Consider the following 18,837-nt stretch of genomic DNA (forward strand, 5'->3'; position numbering starts at 1 on the left):
CGGAGAAATAATGTGAGGGTCCTGGGTCTCCCGGAGGGGGCGGAGGGGGACCATCCAGCTGAATTCGCAGAAGCATTCTTTAAGAAACTTCTTAACTTGACTGAGGTCACCCCGACTTATGTGGTAGAAAGGGCCCATAGAGTCCCGACGGGCCGGAGCATCCCTGGAGCTCCCCAAGGCCTTTCTTGGTGAGATTCCTCAATTTCAGAGACCGTGACCGCATCCTCCATGAGGCCCGTAAACATCCCACCCTTCCTTTTGAGCACACAGTGGTGCATCTCTATCCTGACTTCTCTGCAGACCTACAAAGACGTCGCAAAACTTTCACCGATATTAGAAGACGACTTCGGGAACGTGATATTAAATATTCAATGCTCTACCCAAGCCGCCTACGAGTTCAGCATGGCGGTTCGGTGAAGTTTTTTTACTCCCCTGACGAGGCCAACACCTGGTTACTATCATTACAGTAATTTTTGAGCCTTCTCTCCAGTCTGCAATCCTGGCTGCTGTTCCTGTCCCAAGGCTCATCTGTTCTAGTTCCGTGGCGGTTTGATTAACCTAGCATATTACTCACTATCATTGGTTAATACGGTTCTGGGGTTTTTTGTACAGTGCAGGACTTCTCCAACCTGGCCTCTGTTTGCGCCATGTATCCCCCCTTCCTTTTTTTTCCTGGGAACATTTACCATTCATGGGGGTAGGGAAGGGGCGCTAACCAACAACGTATCCATGTGAACAACTGACGGATATCCTTGCGGAGCCATGGAGCCCTACAGATACAGACACCGTCTTCAGAAAGATGGACCTTAGAACAGTTTTTTTGTGTTTTTTTTTGCATTTTTTGCATTTTTTTATTTTAATTTTTTCTATGGTCATGCCTTCCAGGACTTTTTTTGGACAAGTTTTGGGAAAAAGCTGCGTGTACTTTTTGTTTCGGTTTGCTACACAGCAGCAGGGAGTTAATGGGGTTTTGGGATGTTTCTACCTAGCAGGTGCAGCCTTTCACTGTGGTCCCTTCGTTATGCAGATGGTGTGGCACACACATGATTTGCATAATCTACTTTGTTTTTTCTCTTTGATACAGGTACACTATATAATATATGTTGAGTTAAAATGTGAATATGGCAGGATCAAAGGTTAATGTGATATCTTGGAACGTCCGAGGCCTAAACAACAAATTTCGCAGAGCCTTAATGTTTCAATATTTAAAAACGATAACACCGCACGTGGTGTTTTTACAGGAGACACATCTGGATGGGAGCAGGGTACTGGCATTGCGTAGAGCCTGGATACAGAGGGCGATGCACGCAACATACTCCACCTATGCCAGGGGGAGTGTCAATCCTGATTAGCAAGGCGGTACCCTGCACCATACACCATGTCATCTCAGACCCGGGCGGCAGGTTCCTGATAGTTATAGCTGACATTAGTACATGCAAGATGGTCTTAGTTAATGTCTATATACCTCCTCCTTTTCAGGTACAGATTCTTTATGATCTCCTTGGTAAATTAGCCCCTTACATGCATCTTCCTCTTATTATAGCAGGAGATTTCAATGCCATACTCTCTGCCGCTCTAGATTCATCGAATGCAGCTAGGGCGGCATCTGCTGACCTTTCTGCCTGGGCGGCTGTGGCCTCCCTGACAGAATTATGGCGATGGAAAAATCCCACCACCAAAAGCTATTCACACTTATCAAAAACACACAGGTCCTCCTCGAGAATAGATTTGGCATTCGCTAACGCGCCAATGTTACAATTAGTGGGAGGAGCTAGTTACCTAGCTGGGGGCATTTCAGATCACACACCACTATCGGTGCATATTAGTATTCCCTCGGGTCTTAGAGGGGGGGCATGGAGGTTAAACCCTGGCTGGTTGGAGGTGGAGGTGTCCTCCCATGTGGCGCCACATTTCACTGACTACTGGAAAGATAATATTGGCTCGGCAGACCCCACCACAGTATGGGATGCGTTCAAGGCTTGTATGCGTGGACATTATATCTCGGCCATTAAGCAGGCCCGCAGGTCTCACAATAAAAAAGAACAGGAATTGCAGGAAAAAGAAAGGGTCTGTGAACTTGCTCACGCAAATGATCAGTCCTATATAACATATGAAGAGCTGCTAGAGGCAAGACGCGTGCTGGCACTTCACTTTACCGAATTAACACATACATCCAGGGCAAAAAGAGCTGAATCCATTTTTGAGCAGGGAGATAAGAATGGAAAGTTGTTGGCAATGTTAGTGGCAGAACAGAGGATACAAACAAACATACCATGTATTAAAAACGACCGGGGAGACATTCTCACAAACCCAACTGATATTATGGATACGTTTGTGGAGTACTACAAGGCCTTGTATGCTCCTATACCAGTCTATGATAATCAAGAATTGGATGCATTATTGACGTCACTGAATGTGCCGGTACTGACGGATAGGGACGTTTTGGAAGCTGACATAACTGACAAAGAAATTGAAACGGCTATCAGGGCCTTCCCTCCTCATAAATCACCCTGACCAGATGGTTTTTGTATTGAGTGGTATAGACTACATATAGAGGACATGGTTCCCAGACTGAGAGCTCTGTTTCATCATTGTCTTAAACATAAATGCCTCCCAGATTCATTCTTAGAAGCACAGGTGATTCTATTGCCAAAACCAGGCAAGGACCTTTTGACTTGCTCCGCCTACAGACCCATAGCACTATTAAATCAGGATCTAAAAATTCTAACAAAGATCTTAGCTACAAGATTGTCCCAAGTTATTACTACCTTAGTAGACATAGACCAGACGGGTTTCATGCCTCAAAAATCGACAGACACTAACTTACGCAGACTGTTTACTCATTTGCAGATTGAACATGATAAGTCAGGAACTAGGGTGGTAGTGTCCCTCGACATGGCCAAAGCTTTTGACTCTGTGGACTGGAAATATATGCTGGCGGTACTGCGCCACATGGGGTTTGGGGACGTGTTCATGACCTGGATCTCATTATTGTATAGCAATCCCAAAGCGGTCATAAAGCTGGGCACCTCGGTCTCCTCCCAATTTACAGTGGGTAGAGGCACACGCCAGGGGTGCCCGTTGTCACCATCTCTATTCGCCCTAGCGATAGAACCTTTGGCCATAGCACTGAGGAGATCCCCTGACGTGGGAGCATTGGAGGTGGGAGGTATACGGGAATGCATTGCACTCTATGCAGATGACATGCTACTTTTCCTAAGAGACGCAGGGCCATCGCTAGAGGCAGTGTTTGAAATACTGGATAAATTTGCCATCTTTTCGGGACTGCAGGTTAACTGGGAGAAATCCAGTGCAATGGCTATTGACGCAGACACCCAGGCCTCGGCAACCAAACGGGTTCCCATTTCATGGGTAACAGAGTTTAAGTACCTGGGCATACGTATATCGCCCAGGGTTGGCGATTTTATGTCCATAAATTTACTCCCTGCATTGGTCAAGGTCAAATCGCAGCTTGATGCCTGGAAACATCTCCCATTGTCCCTAATTGGTAGGGTCAACCTACTTAAAATGAAGATTCTCCCAGTTTTCTTGTACTTCCTGCGGAACACACCAATTTGGATCCCCTGTTCTTTTTTTAGGAGGGTAAACAGCTTATTTAGCTCCTTTATATGGGCCACTGCACACCCCAGAATTGGTCTCCATACTTTACAGGAGCCATGGGGTCAAGGTGGACTGGCGATGCCAGATCTTTTCAAATACTTATGGCGATTGCCAGACGCTGGTTGATGAGGGACGATGGGGACTCAGCAACAGTATTAGAAGCAGCTCTCATGGGATCGTATGAGAGCCTATTCTATTTAGTTTACAGGGGACCCCAAGCCTCCCCATCCCTGACTGCCTCAATGCGTGTCACTGTCCGCGCATGGGACAGGGCACGAGTTTTGATGAAAGTCGAAGATGGGAGCTGGTCACAGGACACCCCCCTATGGTTCAACCCTAGACTAACACACTTTGGTGCGATCCCTGACCCGGTGATTTGGGCCAGGGTTGGCATTAAACAACTGAAGCACATAGTGGGTGGGGGGGGAAATTACTCACATTTTACCAACTTAAAGATAAATATAATCTTCCTAACTGGTATCTATTTAGATACCTCCAGTTGAGACATGCTTTTCTTACTCAGTTCAGTTCTGACACACTAGAGCTGGGCACATCCCCATTGGAGAACATGCTCGGGGCTGAGGACCTACCAAAACCGCTATCAACAGTCTACAAAGAACTATTTGTGGAAAGACCCAAAATGCTTAACAAATGTAAAGATACATGGAGTGCATTAGTAACAGATTTTGGGGTGGAAGATTGGGACGACATGTGGGATCACCCGTTCCGGACTCTGGTGTCGGCCAGGGATAGGCTCATTCAATTTAAAATACTCCACAGGGTGTATTATACTCCTGCAAGTATAGCCGGGATATATGGTACAGGTGCAACAGAATGCTGGCGATGCACGGTTAGCCATGCTGATTTTGACCACATATTTTGGCAGTGTCAGCCGATAAGGGAGTTCTGGAAGGGGGTATCACGCACTATACAGAAGGTACTTTCGGTACCGATTCCTGTTACGGTCGCAGTCTGTTTGCTTGGTCTAGTGGAGGAGTTGGCGCCCCGGAGGGCGCAAAGAACTATGATTTCTCTCTCCCTTTTTTATGCACGTAAAGCTATTTTATTGTGTTGGAACAAACCTGAACTGCCCACAGTGTCTTATTGGAAAGGCATAATCAATAAAGCATTACCTTTTTACAAAGCAACATACTTAAGCAGGGGTTGTCCAAAAAAATTCGAAAAAGTATGGCAATGTTGGCTGGATAACAAGGACACTTTGAATTGATCTGCTACGGTGGGGGAGTGCTTCAGCAAGCACTCTAAGTATTGGGTAAAATGATGATGTAATCCTGATTAGATAATTATTTGACTGTGTGAGGATTGGGTGTACCATTGGATCTCTAGCAAACGAAATATTTTATGAGTATGGAATGTGATTTAGCCATAGTGAAAGCAATATTCAAAGGCTGTGCAAGAGATTCAGCAACAGTGAAGGGCTGCACAAGGGTAAGGGTTAGGGGGGAGGGAAGGGAGAGAGAGGGGGGGAATTTTGGTACACGTTGTACTGTACTGTATGAGCTGTTAAAATGTTAATAAACAAAAATTAAAAAAAAAAAAAGAATTATGCTCTATGGCCAGTTTACATGTAATAGAATTTACACCATCTGTGACCACCTACCACCCAGCAGTCACATGACTTTGGAGCACATTGCCAGTTTACTCACTGCAGGAATTAATAAAAACTTTAAATGTTGAGACGCCCACACACTGAACCAAACCTGCGTCAATTTGGTCTTATGCGCTGCTAAACACACCTCAAGGATTCCCGCAGAATGGAACATATTTAAATCATCCCGATAAAATCATTGTGTAGAAGTTCATTCTTTTCTGTGATCAAGTCTGATAAGTGGAGAGAATATTTGTGCAAGACCAGCGATAAGAATTTCACATTGTCAGCTGGAATGTAATTATGTACTTGCAGCAACATCTCAAAAATAAAACGATAAGGGAAAAGGCCTCACTCCAACACTTAATTTGTCTTTTACATATAAAATAAGATTGTTCAGCGTCAAATCATTCAAATACAGCAGGAAAACATTGTATTATTTATGAAGGAAAGGGGGCTGAGCAGTGTGGTCATGTATTATTCTCTACAGGGAGAATCTGGGAATACAAACCAGACATCTTATCTATTTGTACACAACCTGCCTGAATACATAAATTACGGAAATATTTCCAGATACAAAAATAAATGATATAGTGGTCAAGAAATCAGCAGACATACAGAAGTGAGTGAAATACCCAATTTCTGACAGTTAGGTCCCACTAATTACAGTAAACATACAATGAAAAGACAGTTTCGATTGTATGTGTTTTGTTCTGCTTTTCATTGCTAACACATTTAAATATCCCTGATTTATGCTGAACTCCAGGTAGATATAAAAGAAATTAATTAATCTCTGTATTCATTATTACGACATTAAATGTCAATTTTAAACAGTTGTAATCCGTGGCTGGTAAACAAAAAAAAAACCTGTAAGGCAATAGCATAATGTGCTAGTATGCATCACATACTAGCACGTTAGGAAATATTTGCCTTAGATTAGAACAGCATGCTGTCACCACTGCGGCACGCTGTAACCACTGGGAGGGCTGATATCTTACCCCAGTCTTTCTTCCGGGTTTGCACACTCCAGCTGTGTGATTGGCCAGAGCCACGATGACATCACACCTGTACATGTGCACGGGAGCCCTCGGTTCTGGTACAAAGCTCTGAAGGTCCTGCAAGGTATGCTGGACCTTCAGAGCTCATCCACCGGTGATGACACTGGCTGCATCCAGGGTGAATATTTCCTAAGCTTTCACACTGGGGCGGTAGGGGGCGTCGGCGGTAAAACAGCGCTATTTTTAGTGCTGTTTTACCGCGGTATTCGGCCGCTAGCGGTGCGGTTTTAACCTCCCCGCTGGCGGCCGAAAAAGGGTTAAAACCACTCGTATAGCGTGGGTATTGCCGCGGCATAGCCGTGCTGTCCCATTGATTTCAATGGGCAGGAGCGGTTTAGGAGCGTTGAATACACCGCTCCTTCACCGCTCCAAAGATGCGGCTCGCAGGAGATTTTTTCTTCTCCTGCCAGTGCACCGCTTCAGTGTGAAAGCCCTCGGGCTTTCACACTGAACAAACAGCGGAGGCTGTTTTGGGGCGGTTTGCAGGCGGTATTTTTAGCGCAATAACGCCTGCAAACCGCCCCAGTGTGAAAGGGGTCTTAGCGGTGCACGTTTAGGAGATATTCATTTTACCTACAGGTAAGCCTTATTATAGGCTTACCTGTAGGTAAAAATCACAAAGGGGCCTTTACTACCACTTTAAAGTACCCAAATACAGCCCCTGTACAGCAGAGCTCAATTAAGTTAAGGGAGAAGCAGCACAAGCAGTCATTCAGTTGTGCTGCAGTGCTTATGTGCTAACATGGAATATGCTGACAGGAGGAGAGAGCAGAGTGACAGAGAGGTGAGCTTATCAGTCTGCTGCTTTTCCTTTCCCTGTCCAATCACAGGCTAGGGGAGGGACAAGACCTGTAGCAAGCTTCTCCTTCTGCTGCCCAATCACAGGCCAGGGAAGGGTCAAAACCTGAACTGCAGCAAAGAAAAATCACATTTTCTACTCTACCATACAGGGCTGTGATGTGTGGCAGAGCTGCGTAATTCGCAGGACTGGGTGGACAGAAATGCAAATTCTTTGACTAGTAAAACATCCCTCATAAAGGTATTTCTTCAGCTGTATTCAGCTTTTTGTCTGCAGTTCAGCTTTAAAGCGTTTTAAACCCAAATAAAAACATGTATTATAATGCAGCTTATTAATTCTTAGATGTGATGGCTGCATTCATTTTTTTTTTTTTTTTTTAGGCTTTCTTTCCTTTATTTTCACCTGGTGATCTGGCCAGTAAGTCTGTTGTTTTTCAACAGAACAAACTGTTCTACAGATGTAGCAGTTAGAGGGTTGAGACAAACCAATTGCTACTGAGAGGGGTGCTTAAAATGGTCAGCTTTTATTTATGAAAAACGTTTATCCCAAAAAGGAACACAACTTTTTGCTGTAACTGCTTATAAAGTGTCAGCCGGAGTTTGGCTTCAATTTGTAAGTGTATCTAAATCTGTTAATACATTAACACCCCCCCCCCCCCCCCCCACAGATTGACAATGCTGCTCTCCAAAGGTGCCCCCTGTGCTCCTTCATCCAGAGTGTCTCATACAGGAGGTGTGTTACTGGCTAGATTGCCAGGTGAAAACAGAGGGGGAAAAAAAAAAAAAAATGAATGCAGCCACCTCATCTAATAAATAAATAGATAGATAGATAGATAGATAGATAGATAGATAGATAGATAGATAGATAGATAGATAGATAGATAGATAGATAGATAGATAGATAGATAGATAGATAGATAGATAGATAGATAGATAGATAGAACTTTATTGTCATTGTATACATGCAACAACATTTTTTGATTGATTTGATTGATTCTAATGATTGGTGAGCTGCAATATACGGTGTTAGATTCTTGGTTTGGGGTTTAATACGGCTTTATTGTTATACTATACAACACTATTAGCACAAAAATTGTACATACAGGATATGAGCAATGGAAGCTTTACTATTGTAACTGGTATTTTTATTTCTTCTTTTTTTGTTACACTTTATTAATCTCCTTATATGACCGTTTTATGTTTCTCTGTGATGTATCCTCTGGGCTGACAAGTGGCAAATAATGTGTCTGGTTAAATCAAAGGAGATCCACATAGTCAAAATGTTATGATTGCAAATACACTGCACATCGTGAATGTTTTCATACATTTACAGCATACAGGAATATGAAATATAAGAATTATTGACCGATGAACTCAACAGCTACAAACACTCTTCATCAGGATCCAATCTGACAGGAAAAAACATCCTTCACCAGTACAGAGAGGCTTCTAAGGGTATTGTGTACAATTTAGTCAGGACTCATGTGTGTGGTTCCTGTACAACACTGCGGAATATGTCAGAGCTATATAAATGTATAATGATATTGGTGAGTGACATTAGGCCAGCCATATGCGGTTCCTGCTGAACCAGTCGAGATTCAAACCGTTAATTGGCAGGCAGAATGTACCAAGTTGATTGAGCAATCAACTTGGGTACAACCAGCCTGCCGAATTCTCATGCGATTACCACTAGTGGCTGCCATAGCTGCAAGCGATAATCACTGTCTTCTAATCACTGTCAGGCTAATCCAGGGGTAGGCAACCTGGGGCCCTCCAGCTGTCGTGGAACTACATTTCCCATGAGGCATTGCAAGGCTGGCAGTTACATTTACTCCCAGAGGCATGATTGGAATTGTAGTTCTGCAACAGCTGGAGGGCCCCAGGTTGCCTACCCCTGATCTAATCACTCTGCCTTCCCCCGCCTGCTCCCACCCCCCCACCGCCATGGTTGCCGGAAAGTAATTTGCACCATCTATGGCCTGCCTTATGCCTCATACACGCGATCGGAATTTCGGCCCGCAAAAGACCGATGAGAGTTTTTAGTTGGAAAATGCAACCATGTGTATGCTCCATCGGTCTTTTGCTGGCGGAATTCCAGCTAGCAAAAGATTGAGAGCATGCTCTCAATTTTTCGTTCGGGAAAAGTTCCTATCCGAAAATGCGATCGTCTGTGGCAATTCCGACGCCCAAAATCCCTACGCATGCTCGGAAACAATTCGATGCATGCTCGGAAGCATTGAACTTCATTTTCTCGGCTCGTCGTAGTGTTGTACGTCACCGCGTTCTTGACGTTCTTGTCGTAATTTCAGCAAACTTTTGTGTGACCGTGTGTATGCAAGGCAAACTTGAGCGGAATCCCATCCTAAAAGCTGTCATATCTTTTTCCGACGAGAAATACGCTCGTGTGTACGTGGCATTAGAGTGTAAGCTCATCTGGTGCAGAGGCTTATGTGTTTAGCTAGGTGTTCTCTGTACAGCACTAGGGGATACATCATAGCCTAATAAATGTATATTAATAGTGTGTAATTGTGGTAGGATATTAGAGTGTAAGCTCCTCTGGTAAAGAGACTTATGTAAATGACTAAGTGCTCTACATATAGCACCATGAAATATGTTAGAGCTATATAAATGTATAATATATATATATTTATATTATATTATATATTTTATATATATATATATATATATATATATATATATATATATATATATATATATATATATATATATATATATATATATATATATATAGTGTGTAATTGTATTATACATTTATATACAATACTGTGAAAGTATTTGCATTTGCCCCCTTTCTGATTTTTACTTTTTTTGCATATTTGTCACACTTAAATGACTCAGATCATTAAACAAATTTTATTTATAAACATAGATAACTGGAGTAAATACAAAATCCAGTTTTAAAAATGATGGTTTCATTAATTAAGGCAAAAAAGCCGTCCAAACCTTCCTGGCTTTACGTGAAAAAGTAATTGCCCCTTAAACCTAACAACTGGTTGTGCCACCCTTTGCAATAACTGGCAATGAGTCTTCACATTGCTGTGGAGCAATTTTGGCCCACTCTTTGCAAAATTGTTTTAATTCAGCCACATTGGAGGGTTTTCCAGCATGAACGGCCTGTGTAAGGTCATGATACAGAATCTCAATTGGATTTAAGTCCGGGCTTTGACTAGGCCACTCCAAAACCCAAATTTTGCTTTGTTTGAACCACTTGGAGGTAGTCTTGCTGTTGTGTTTCGGATCATTGTCCTGCCGCATAACCCAAGTGCACTTGAGCTTGAGGTCACAAACCGATGGCCGGACATTCTCCTTCAGTATTTTCTGGTAGAGCTCAGAATTCATGGTTCCATCAATTATGGTAAGTCGTCCAGGTCCTGCAGCTGCAAAGCAGCCCCAGACCATCACGCTACCACCACCATGTCTGACTGTTGGTATGATGTTCTTGTTATGAAATGCTGTATTCGTTTTATGCCAGATGTAACGGGACTAACACCTTCCAAAAAGGTACATCAGTCCACAGAATATTTCCCTAATAGTCTTGGGGATAATCAAGATGTTTTTTGGTAAATGTGAAATGAGCCTTTGTGTTCTTTTTTATCAGCAGTGGCTTTGGTCTTGGGATTCTCCCATGGATGCCATTTTTGCCCAGTCTCTTTCTTATTGTTGAATCATGAACAGTAATCTTACCCGAGGCAAGTGAGGCCTGCAGTTCTTTAAAAGTTGTTCTGGGTTCTTTTATGACCTCCTGGATGAGTCGTCATCGTCGTCGTGCTCTTGGGAGTAATTTTGTAGGCCGGCCACTCCTGGGAAGGTTCACCACTGTTCCATGCTATCTCAGTTTGTGGATAATGGCTCTCCCCGTGGTTCACTGGAGTTCCAAAGCCTTAGAAATGGTTTTAAAACCCTTCCTAGACCGATACACGTACAATACTTTGTTTCTAATCTGTTCTTGAATTTTTTTAGATTGTGGCATGATGTGTGGCTTTTTGTGATCCGTTAGCGTGCTTTACTTTGTCAGACAGCTTCTATTTATGTGATTTCTTGATTCAACAGGTCTGGCAGTAATCAGGCCTGGGTGTGGCAAGTGAAATTTAACTCAGCTTTCCAAAAAATTGTGGTTAATCACAGTTCATTCATGATTCAGCATGGGAGGGGGGCAATTACTTTTTCACATAGGGGGAGACAGGTTTGAACAGCTTTTTTTCCCTTAATAAATGAAAAATATTAATTTAAAAACTGCATCTTGGATTTACTCGGGTTATCTTTGTGTAATATTACAATTTGTTTGATTATCTGAATCATTTAAGTTTGAGAAATATGCAAAAAAACAGAAAATCAGAAAGGGGGCAAATACTTTTCACAGCACTGTAGCTCTACCATCTTTCATGGTGCTGTACAGAGAACACTTAGCCATGTACATAAGCCTCTTGCAGAATATGTCAGAGTACATAAATGTATAATAATAATTATTATAATAATAATAATAATAATGGTGTGTGGCTGTGGTAGGACATTAGAGCGTAAGCTCCTCTGGTGCAGAGACTGATGTGACTAGCCCGGTGTTGTCTGTACAGCATGGAATATGTCAGCGTACATAAATGCATCATAATAATAATAATATTCTGGTGCAGAGACTGAGGTGACTGGCTCAATGTTCTCTATACAGCACTGCACTACAGTATATGTCAAAGCACATAAATGCATAATAATAATAATAATAATAATCTGGTGCAGAGACTCAAGAGACTGGCTCAGTGTTCTCAGTACAGCACAGTATAAGTAGCACCCCTATTCATGAAGTCCTCTCCCCTGGACGTAACGCGTATAGGGGCAGAGTTTGGAGTCAGGAGTCGTCAAGCGGCCATCTCTGAAGGACTTGTTACGGTTACATGCTGATTTTCGCTGGCGCGGCTTTAGTGCCGAGGATTTTAAGTGGTTACTTTTTATACGTTTTAATAAATACTCATATACTCAGAGAGCACTAAAGAAGATGTTTTTATTTACAGAGGATGTTTTTATTTACATGTCCAAATCTACATCGGTGAGTGCCTAAACTGATCAGTGGAAGTAGGAGACTAGGAGGAGTGACAAGCTAGGAATCCATCTATCTTTGCTTAAAGGGAAACAATGCGTGCCATGACCTTACTGGTAATGCAGGGGTCATGGTATTAAGGTGAGCTGCTAGTGAACACACGAGTAGCATGTGATATTGGAACTGCAAGAATATTTGACTTGGTGGTGGATTTTTTCAAATCTTCTAAGGACTACATTTGGTTGACAGTTCATGCTTATTTCATATTATTTGGACACAGATATATTTTTATTAAGGACTTTTGTAATATTTTTTCACATATTGTATTGGTATACTTTATACTCTGAGGATTGTTGTGATTTATATTGAGTTGCGCTACTCTATATGTGAGATTTTAGCATTGTTTAAGGGCCTATTCACACCAGAAAATTGCACACAACTGCGTTTACATGCATTTGAAGCATGTCGATGTGCACTTCAATGCGTTTTGCATGCATTTTGTGCTGCGTTTAGCACTGCGTTGGCAGTGCATTTTTCGATACGTTTTTGGGCTTGGCTTTCTTGGCTTAAAGGGGTGCGGTGTGGTGTGGTGCATTTAAAACGCATTTTTGCAGTGCAGAAAAATGCAGCATGCTCTACTTTTTTTTTTTTTTTTTACTGCACTAAACTGCACTGAAATGATGTGAATATGCCCATAGGATTACCTTCATTTTGGTCTGTCTATGCAGTTGGAGTGCAATTCAAAATGCATCCAACTGCGTTTGGTGTGAAAGGACCCCTAAACCAGATAATAAAAATAAAACAACTTAGTCATAATGTTCTATTTTAGGATTTCATATATTAACAAAAAAGACAGAAGATGCTGTGATATTTGGACAGTAATACCCCCCTGGTTGGCCTGGTATTGGGTGGTGTCACTCTTACCTGGGCAGTGTACAAAAGACCACTCATAGTTTTTCTCTCGGGGACACAGGCCAGTATCCAGAACCATCTCACTGGAGTGCCTCCCCTGGGGCTTCATAGGACCCCTGGATGAGCCTTCTATGCACTGTCCCTTTCCGGTATTTGAAGGATCGTTACACCATCCACAGCCGGGGTGCTCCAGGCACTGTGCACAGGTGCGGAACCCTGAGCAGTTTTGTGCTGAAAAGAGGAAAATATTAGGATAAGCTAAAGTAAGGAGACAAAAGTGAAAAGGGTGCATACATTCTATTGACTCAGTTAATGAAATCAATTTTCTCTTCTATTCCTGCAAACATATCTACACTAGTTTCCGCCCTGATAAATTACTGCATCAGAAACCAGAAATATTCCATAGTTTGTACTGGAGGGAAACTGGAGAAGGAGCTTTCCAAAGCAGATGTATACCCAGTCACTAAAAACTCATATAATCTTCAACATGTTCGTTTAATTTCAAGTCATTGGAACTAAAGAAGAGGTTTGGAGAAGCTGCAATGACTACTGCTAGCAATTTCAAAAGTCAATACGTTTTTTTTTTCCAAATCTGTAGCTTTCATTAAAAAAGTGCCTGAGGATCCTCCCCCAAAAAAGATTCTTGTTAAGGCGTCTAGCAGATCGGATCAGATGACAGTGAGATGTAAACGGACAAACGGTCCATTTACATCCGACTGCCCAAAGAGGAAAGGGGGCGGTGTCTGTGTCTGCTCTGCATAAGTGGAGCAGACACAGGCCTGTCATCCACCTGCTCAGCAGGGATCTGCGGAGAGACCTCCCGCTGAGCAGGTGGATCCGCTGGCGGAGTCTGCTAGTGAGAAAGAGTCCTAAGGGGGATATTCTTTCTAATGACCACACCTATAAAGAGGGTTACCTCTTTAAGGTGTGTAATATTCCCACTGACCACCGATACAAGGGGCATTCTTCCCACTGACCACCAATGTAAGGGGACATTTTTCCCACTGACCACCAATGTAAGGGGGCATTCCTCCCACTGACTACCAATGTAAGCGGGTATTGGCTTTGGTAAAAGGAAGGGTAGGAGCCTTGGACCCGGTGCAATGTGCATGTTACCTCTGGCCTGGCGCTGGAGCCCATGCACCTTTCACCCATGTAGTACAGTGACTCCACCCATCACTATGCATATAAAAAAAAACTTTTGCTAGAAATGCATTTTTGAGAATGTGGAAGGTGAAAGAGAGAAGTGCATGTGCTTCAGTGACAAGTTTCAGGTTGTATATACTCCAGCACAAACTCCTACCATGCCAATTACTGATGTCGATGACCACAACCGTTTTATGCTGCCTATAGCTGTGCAAGGAATTTAATTGTGAATGCATTACCTATACATTATAAACATAAAAGAAGACTGCCACACCATGCTGATGTGCTCTTTCCTGTTCTCTCATATTTTTTGATAAGGCACTTTGCATTCTTGCTTTCTCTTGTCACACAAGTGGTTGCTTCAGCACACATTATGTAGACATGATCCACTGTTGCCACCATGATAAAACCCGCTCTGAAAATCCCATGCAACCATCAATGAAGTGCATATAGACATAAAGTGGCTGCGAAAGATCATCAGTAATTAGATGGAACAATAGGCTCAATTTACAAAAGCAAATCACACGTGGTATTTGGATCACGTGACACATTTTTCCAGAATATCACATGCGATACTGAAAAAATCAATTCACTATCCCTTTATGCGATATTTACCTCAAAAAGCAGAAACACTTGGTAAATACTACATAAAACAGTGTTAAAGTTCACTAAAGGATATACATAAATGCATGCGTTAAAAAAGTAGTGGTCCAAGGGGCGTGGTCTCGGCATGGAGGAGTGAAGACGCGTCTTCTTAGGGCTCCCGGACCGCGGCTCCACGGCAGCTTACCCGATTAGGATCACTATCCAATAAAGCTTCACCGCACAGCTCAGGAACCCGGAGAAGTGGTGCCGCCGGGAGAGAGGCTCTCCTGCCCATATGGAGCGTTTCCTGGTCCCAATACAGCAGGCCGCATCTACTCCGGACCCGGCCAAGATGGCGCCGGCTCCAGCCATGCGGACGGAACACAGCCAGACTGCAAATGGAGGAGGGGGAACAAAATACGGACTCAGCAATGACATGCCACCCTTCTCCCCTTCCAGCGATCTCTCCCCCTGCCTCCCCCGCTCGCTGTCCCTCACATCACTGGGCAGCCCTGGGGAAGAGCTAGGCGGCTCCACACAGTGGGCTCCAGGAGACTCACAGTGCTCCCAGCACCGAGCCTCCATACCCAGAGCACCGCCGCTCCTCACACAGCACATACAGGCACCAGTGAGTATAACCCCCTTAGTGGCACCCCCACCTGAGCCATCCACCGCACCTTTTAATGAACAGACTTTGTGGGCTCTTCTGCAGAGACTTCCCACCAGGGATGACCTAGACTCTTTAGCCTCCAGAATGGAGGCAGCACTCCGGGGAGAGCTCACAGGCATTAAAGAAGAAGTGGCAGAAGCGACCTCTCGTATCTCTACAATTGAATCTGACGCAGCCACCCTCCGCCAGGACATCACCAACCTACAGGTTGCGCGAGAGGAGGTGACAGACCAAGTTGCACAGCTGCATCTTTTAATAGACGACCTGGAAAACCGTAATCGCAGGCGTAACATTAGAATCCGCGGCCTGCCTGAAGCCACTCGGCAAACAGACCTCAAGGCAACCGTTACCGCCATACTTAATAACTGTTTAGAGCGCCCACCGGAGACACCCATTGCTATAGATAGGGTGCACAGGACCCTGGGACCTAGAGGTCCTACAGAGGACAGACCCAGAGACGTTCTGTGTTGTCTACACAACTACTCTGTCAAAGAAGACATTCTGCAACGAGCCTGGATCAGAGGACATGTAGATTTTGACGGAGCACAAATCGCTCTTCTCCCTGATGTCTCCAGGAGGACCTTGCAGATGCGCCGTTGCATGAAGCCACTGCTAGAGAAGCTCAGCGAACGGGAAATCACTTACAAGTGGGGCCACCCTTTCCACCTCATTGCACGCAAGGGAGGTCGTTCATATACCCTTCGACATCCTGCAGATGTCCCTGATTTCCTCAACTCCCTAGAACTGCCCGCGGTGTCCCTACCCAACTGGCTGGCATTTGTTCTCCCTCGCGATGGCACTAACTCCACAGCAAACCCAACAGGAAGACCCCAAAGATCCCGACGTAATCGCCGGTCTCAGCGCAGAAGACCCCAGGCTCCTCAGGACAATGAGCCATAAATTTCCAAGGTTAGAATTGCTCTCAGATTGAAGACCTACCCCAGTTTGCGGAGTTTCCTTCCGTAAGTACGTTTTTCAATAATTTGTTATGTTCCTGTTACCCCGCCTGCTACGGAATAATGGGCATAATGACTTTCCCGGAGAATGACCCCTGGTCCCCCTAGACTGTTTGTCATGGCCACATGATCTTGTCTGCTTTTCGAAAGGACCCCCAGGGGCCTTTAGCTCAGAACTGACCTATCCACTGAACGGAACATACTGCAGGACTTACATGAAGAAGTTCTATCATAGTTGGCACCGAGAGGAGATGGACCCGACTGAATCTGCAGCCTTGGACGATGAGTCGGACATGGCTTGGGTGCTCATCTCGGTGCTCCCTGCCTACTTGTTCCCCACTTGCAACATAGGTGGGCCCTGCAGGGGGGTAGATAGGAGACCACCCAGGTCACTATGACTCATTTATATGGCACACATAGACGACGCGGGGGTGTGGAGGGGGTCTTTGGGGAGCTGCTTAGAGTTCTCGCCTGTACAACAGGCTTAGCCTGACCTGAACTGCCATATGCGCTCACCTGGGCATCGGTTCCCCGGACGCCCCCTCCTTTCACCAGTCTGAACCCTCAAAACATTGTTTTATGCATGTTTGTAACCGTTCGATAGTTTTTAGTAATGCCTGCCCGGGCGATGGGGGGTGCGCGGCCACAATTGGTCTCAGGTTCTTGCTGGAGAGGCTTACCCTTCTTCAACCCCTACCCCGCTCCTTTTCCCCTTCCCCATCCTTTTCCCCTTCCCCATCCTTTTCCCCATCCTCACTCTCTTCCCCTTTCCCATCCTCTTCCCCTTCCCCATTCTGCAATATTTTTTTTTTTTTTTCCTCTCTCTGAGACGACCGCGCTCGCCCCCTCGGACTGGGCTCCACTGTGGGTGATGGGGGCTTTTGTTTCAGGGGTGGCACTGCCTCGTGGATACGCCCAGAGGGTGTTCCAGCCACAGCCTGCTCCTGCGGGGTCCATACCCTATGGGAGTGGGCGGTTTCTCCTGCTAACTAAATTTTGAGTTAATTTCATAGTGTTTATGGCTGTTTCATTATTTGTTACTACTCTTTGTATTCTTTTTTTTTTTAATTTTTTTTTTAAATACATGGTTATCAATTACAAATGAAGCTCAACTCTGTTATGCGGCTCCATTGGGGACCGCCTTTAATGGGGGCTGTTGGGGGAGCCCGCGGCTCGGGGGCTCGTTCCCTGAAGTGCCTTACCTCATCCCCCACTAGGCCTTAACTGCTCACCTAGGCAGTAGTCCTCCGTACGGAGATCTAGATTTCTCCCTCCTTTTCTATACTTCTCCTATTCTTTTCATCTTTCTCCTCCCCAGTTCTTTTCCCTAACCCTCCTTGACCTACCTTCCTTTAGATTCCAACACTCAGACAAACTCCCCCTTCCCCCCCCCTCCCTTTTTAACCGTTCCCCTCAGTTTTGTGTTCTGGTAGGGTTCGACGGTCCGTTTCCGCTTTGCTAAAAATGACTCTGAAATTTGTGTCATGGAACGTGAAGGGCTTAAATATCCCAGAAAAACGCTCCAGTTGCTTGGCTGAGCTCTGGAGGCTAAGACCCCAAGTAGTGTTTTTACAGGAGACCCACTTTCGGGCGGACAAGATCCCAAGGTTGTACAATAAGCATTTTCCAACAGTATATCACAGTGTGTCTCCCTCAACAAAATCAAAGGGCACAAGTGTACTTCTGGCCAAAACTGTGCCCTGGCAGCTGGTGGACCTCCATACCGACCAAGAGGGTAGATACCTTTTTGGTAAGGGTACATTACACTCGCAGACGTTCACCCTAGCTAATCTGTACCTGCCGAATGTAGATCAGATTCCAGTACTGGAGTCTTGCTTATCTGCATTAGCTTCTTTTGCCGAAGGAACTTTGGTGTTAGGGGGTGACCTTAACCTTACCATTGATCCCCGGAAGGACTCCTCGTCGGGCTCTTCAGCTCTGTCCCTGAGATCTCGTAACCGAATCAGAGAATTGCTACACTCTCACCGGTTAGTTGACATCTGGCGTATACTTCACCCACAGGAAAGGGATTACACCTTTTTCTCAGCAGTCCATGGATCGTACTCTAGAATAGATCTATTTTTAGTCTCCCATGTCACGATCCCACTTGTTACAAGCGCTCAGATTGGTCATATAGCGCTCTCAGACCACGCTCCGATCTCCATAGGAATAGCCCTACAACACCCGACACCGAGATCAGCCACGTGGCGACTTAATGAATCCCTCATTCAAAACCCGGAGGTTAAGGCCGATATTTTACGGGAATTAGAACTTTTTTTTGAGAGCAACAAAGACTCGGTCCCTAACCCTCTCTCTATATGGTCTGCGCATAAGTGCTACATTAGAGGAATGCTCATTAAGCATGGTCACAGACTTAAGGTGGCCAGAGCAAAAACACTGTCTGAGTTGCTCACAAAACTTCACGACTGCGA

At 44.5% G+C, this 18,837-nt stretch overlaps 1 protein-coding gene across 1 annotated transcript in view; it reads right to left on the reverse strand.

Moving 5' to 3' along the window:
* Positions 1-18,837, reverse strand: part of ATRNL1 (attractin like 1) — a 968,544-nt gene that overhangs the window by 597,751 nt on the left and 351,956 nt on the right. The window contains exon 18 of the mRNA XM_073595827.1: positions 13,061-13,279. Coding sequence (XP_073451928.1) covers positions 13,061-13,279 — 219 coding nt within the window. The remainder of the gene's footprint in view (positions 1-13,060; positions 13,280-18,837) is intronic.

The sequence above is a fragment of the Aquarana catesbeiana genome, linkage group LG08 (assembly GCF_042186555.1).
Source record: "Aquarana catesbeiana isolate 2022-GZ linkage group LG08, ASM4218655v1, whole genome shotgun sequence".
In the NCBI taxonomy this organism is placed as follows: domain Eukaryota; kingdom Metazoa; phylum Chordata; class Amphibia; order Anura; family Ranidae; genus Aquarana; species Aquarana catesbeiana.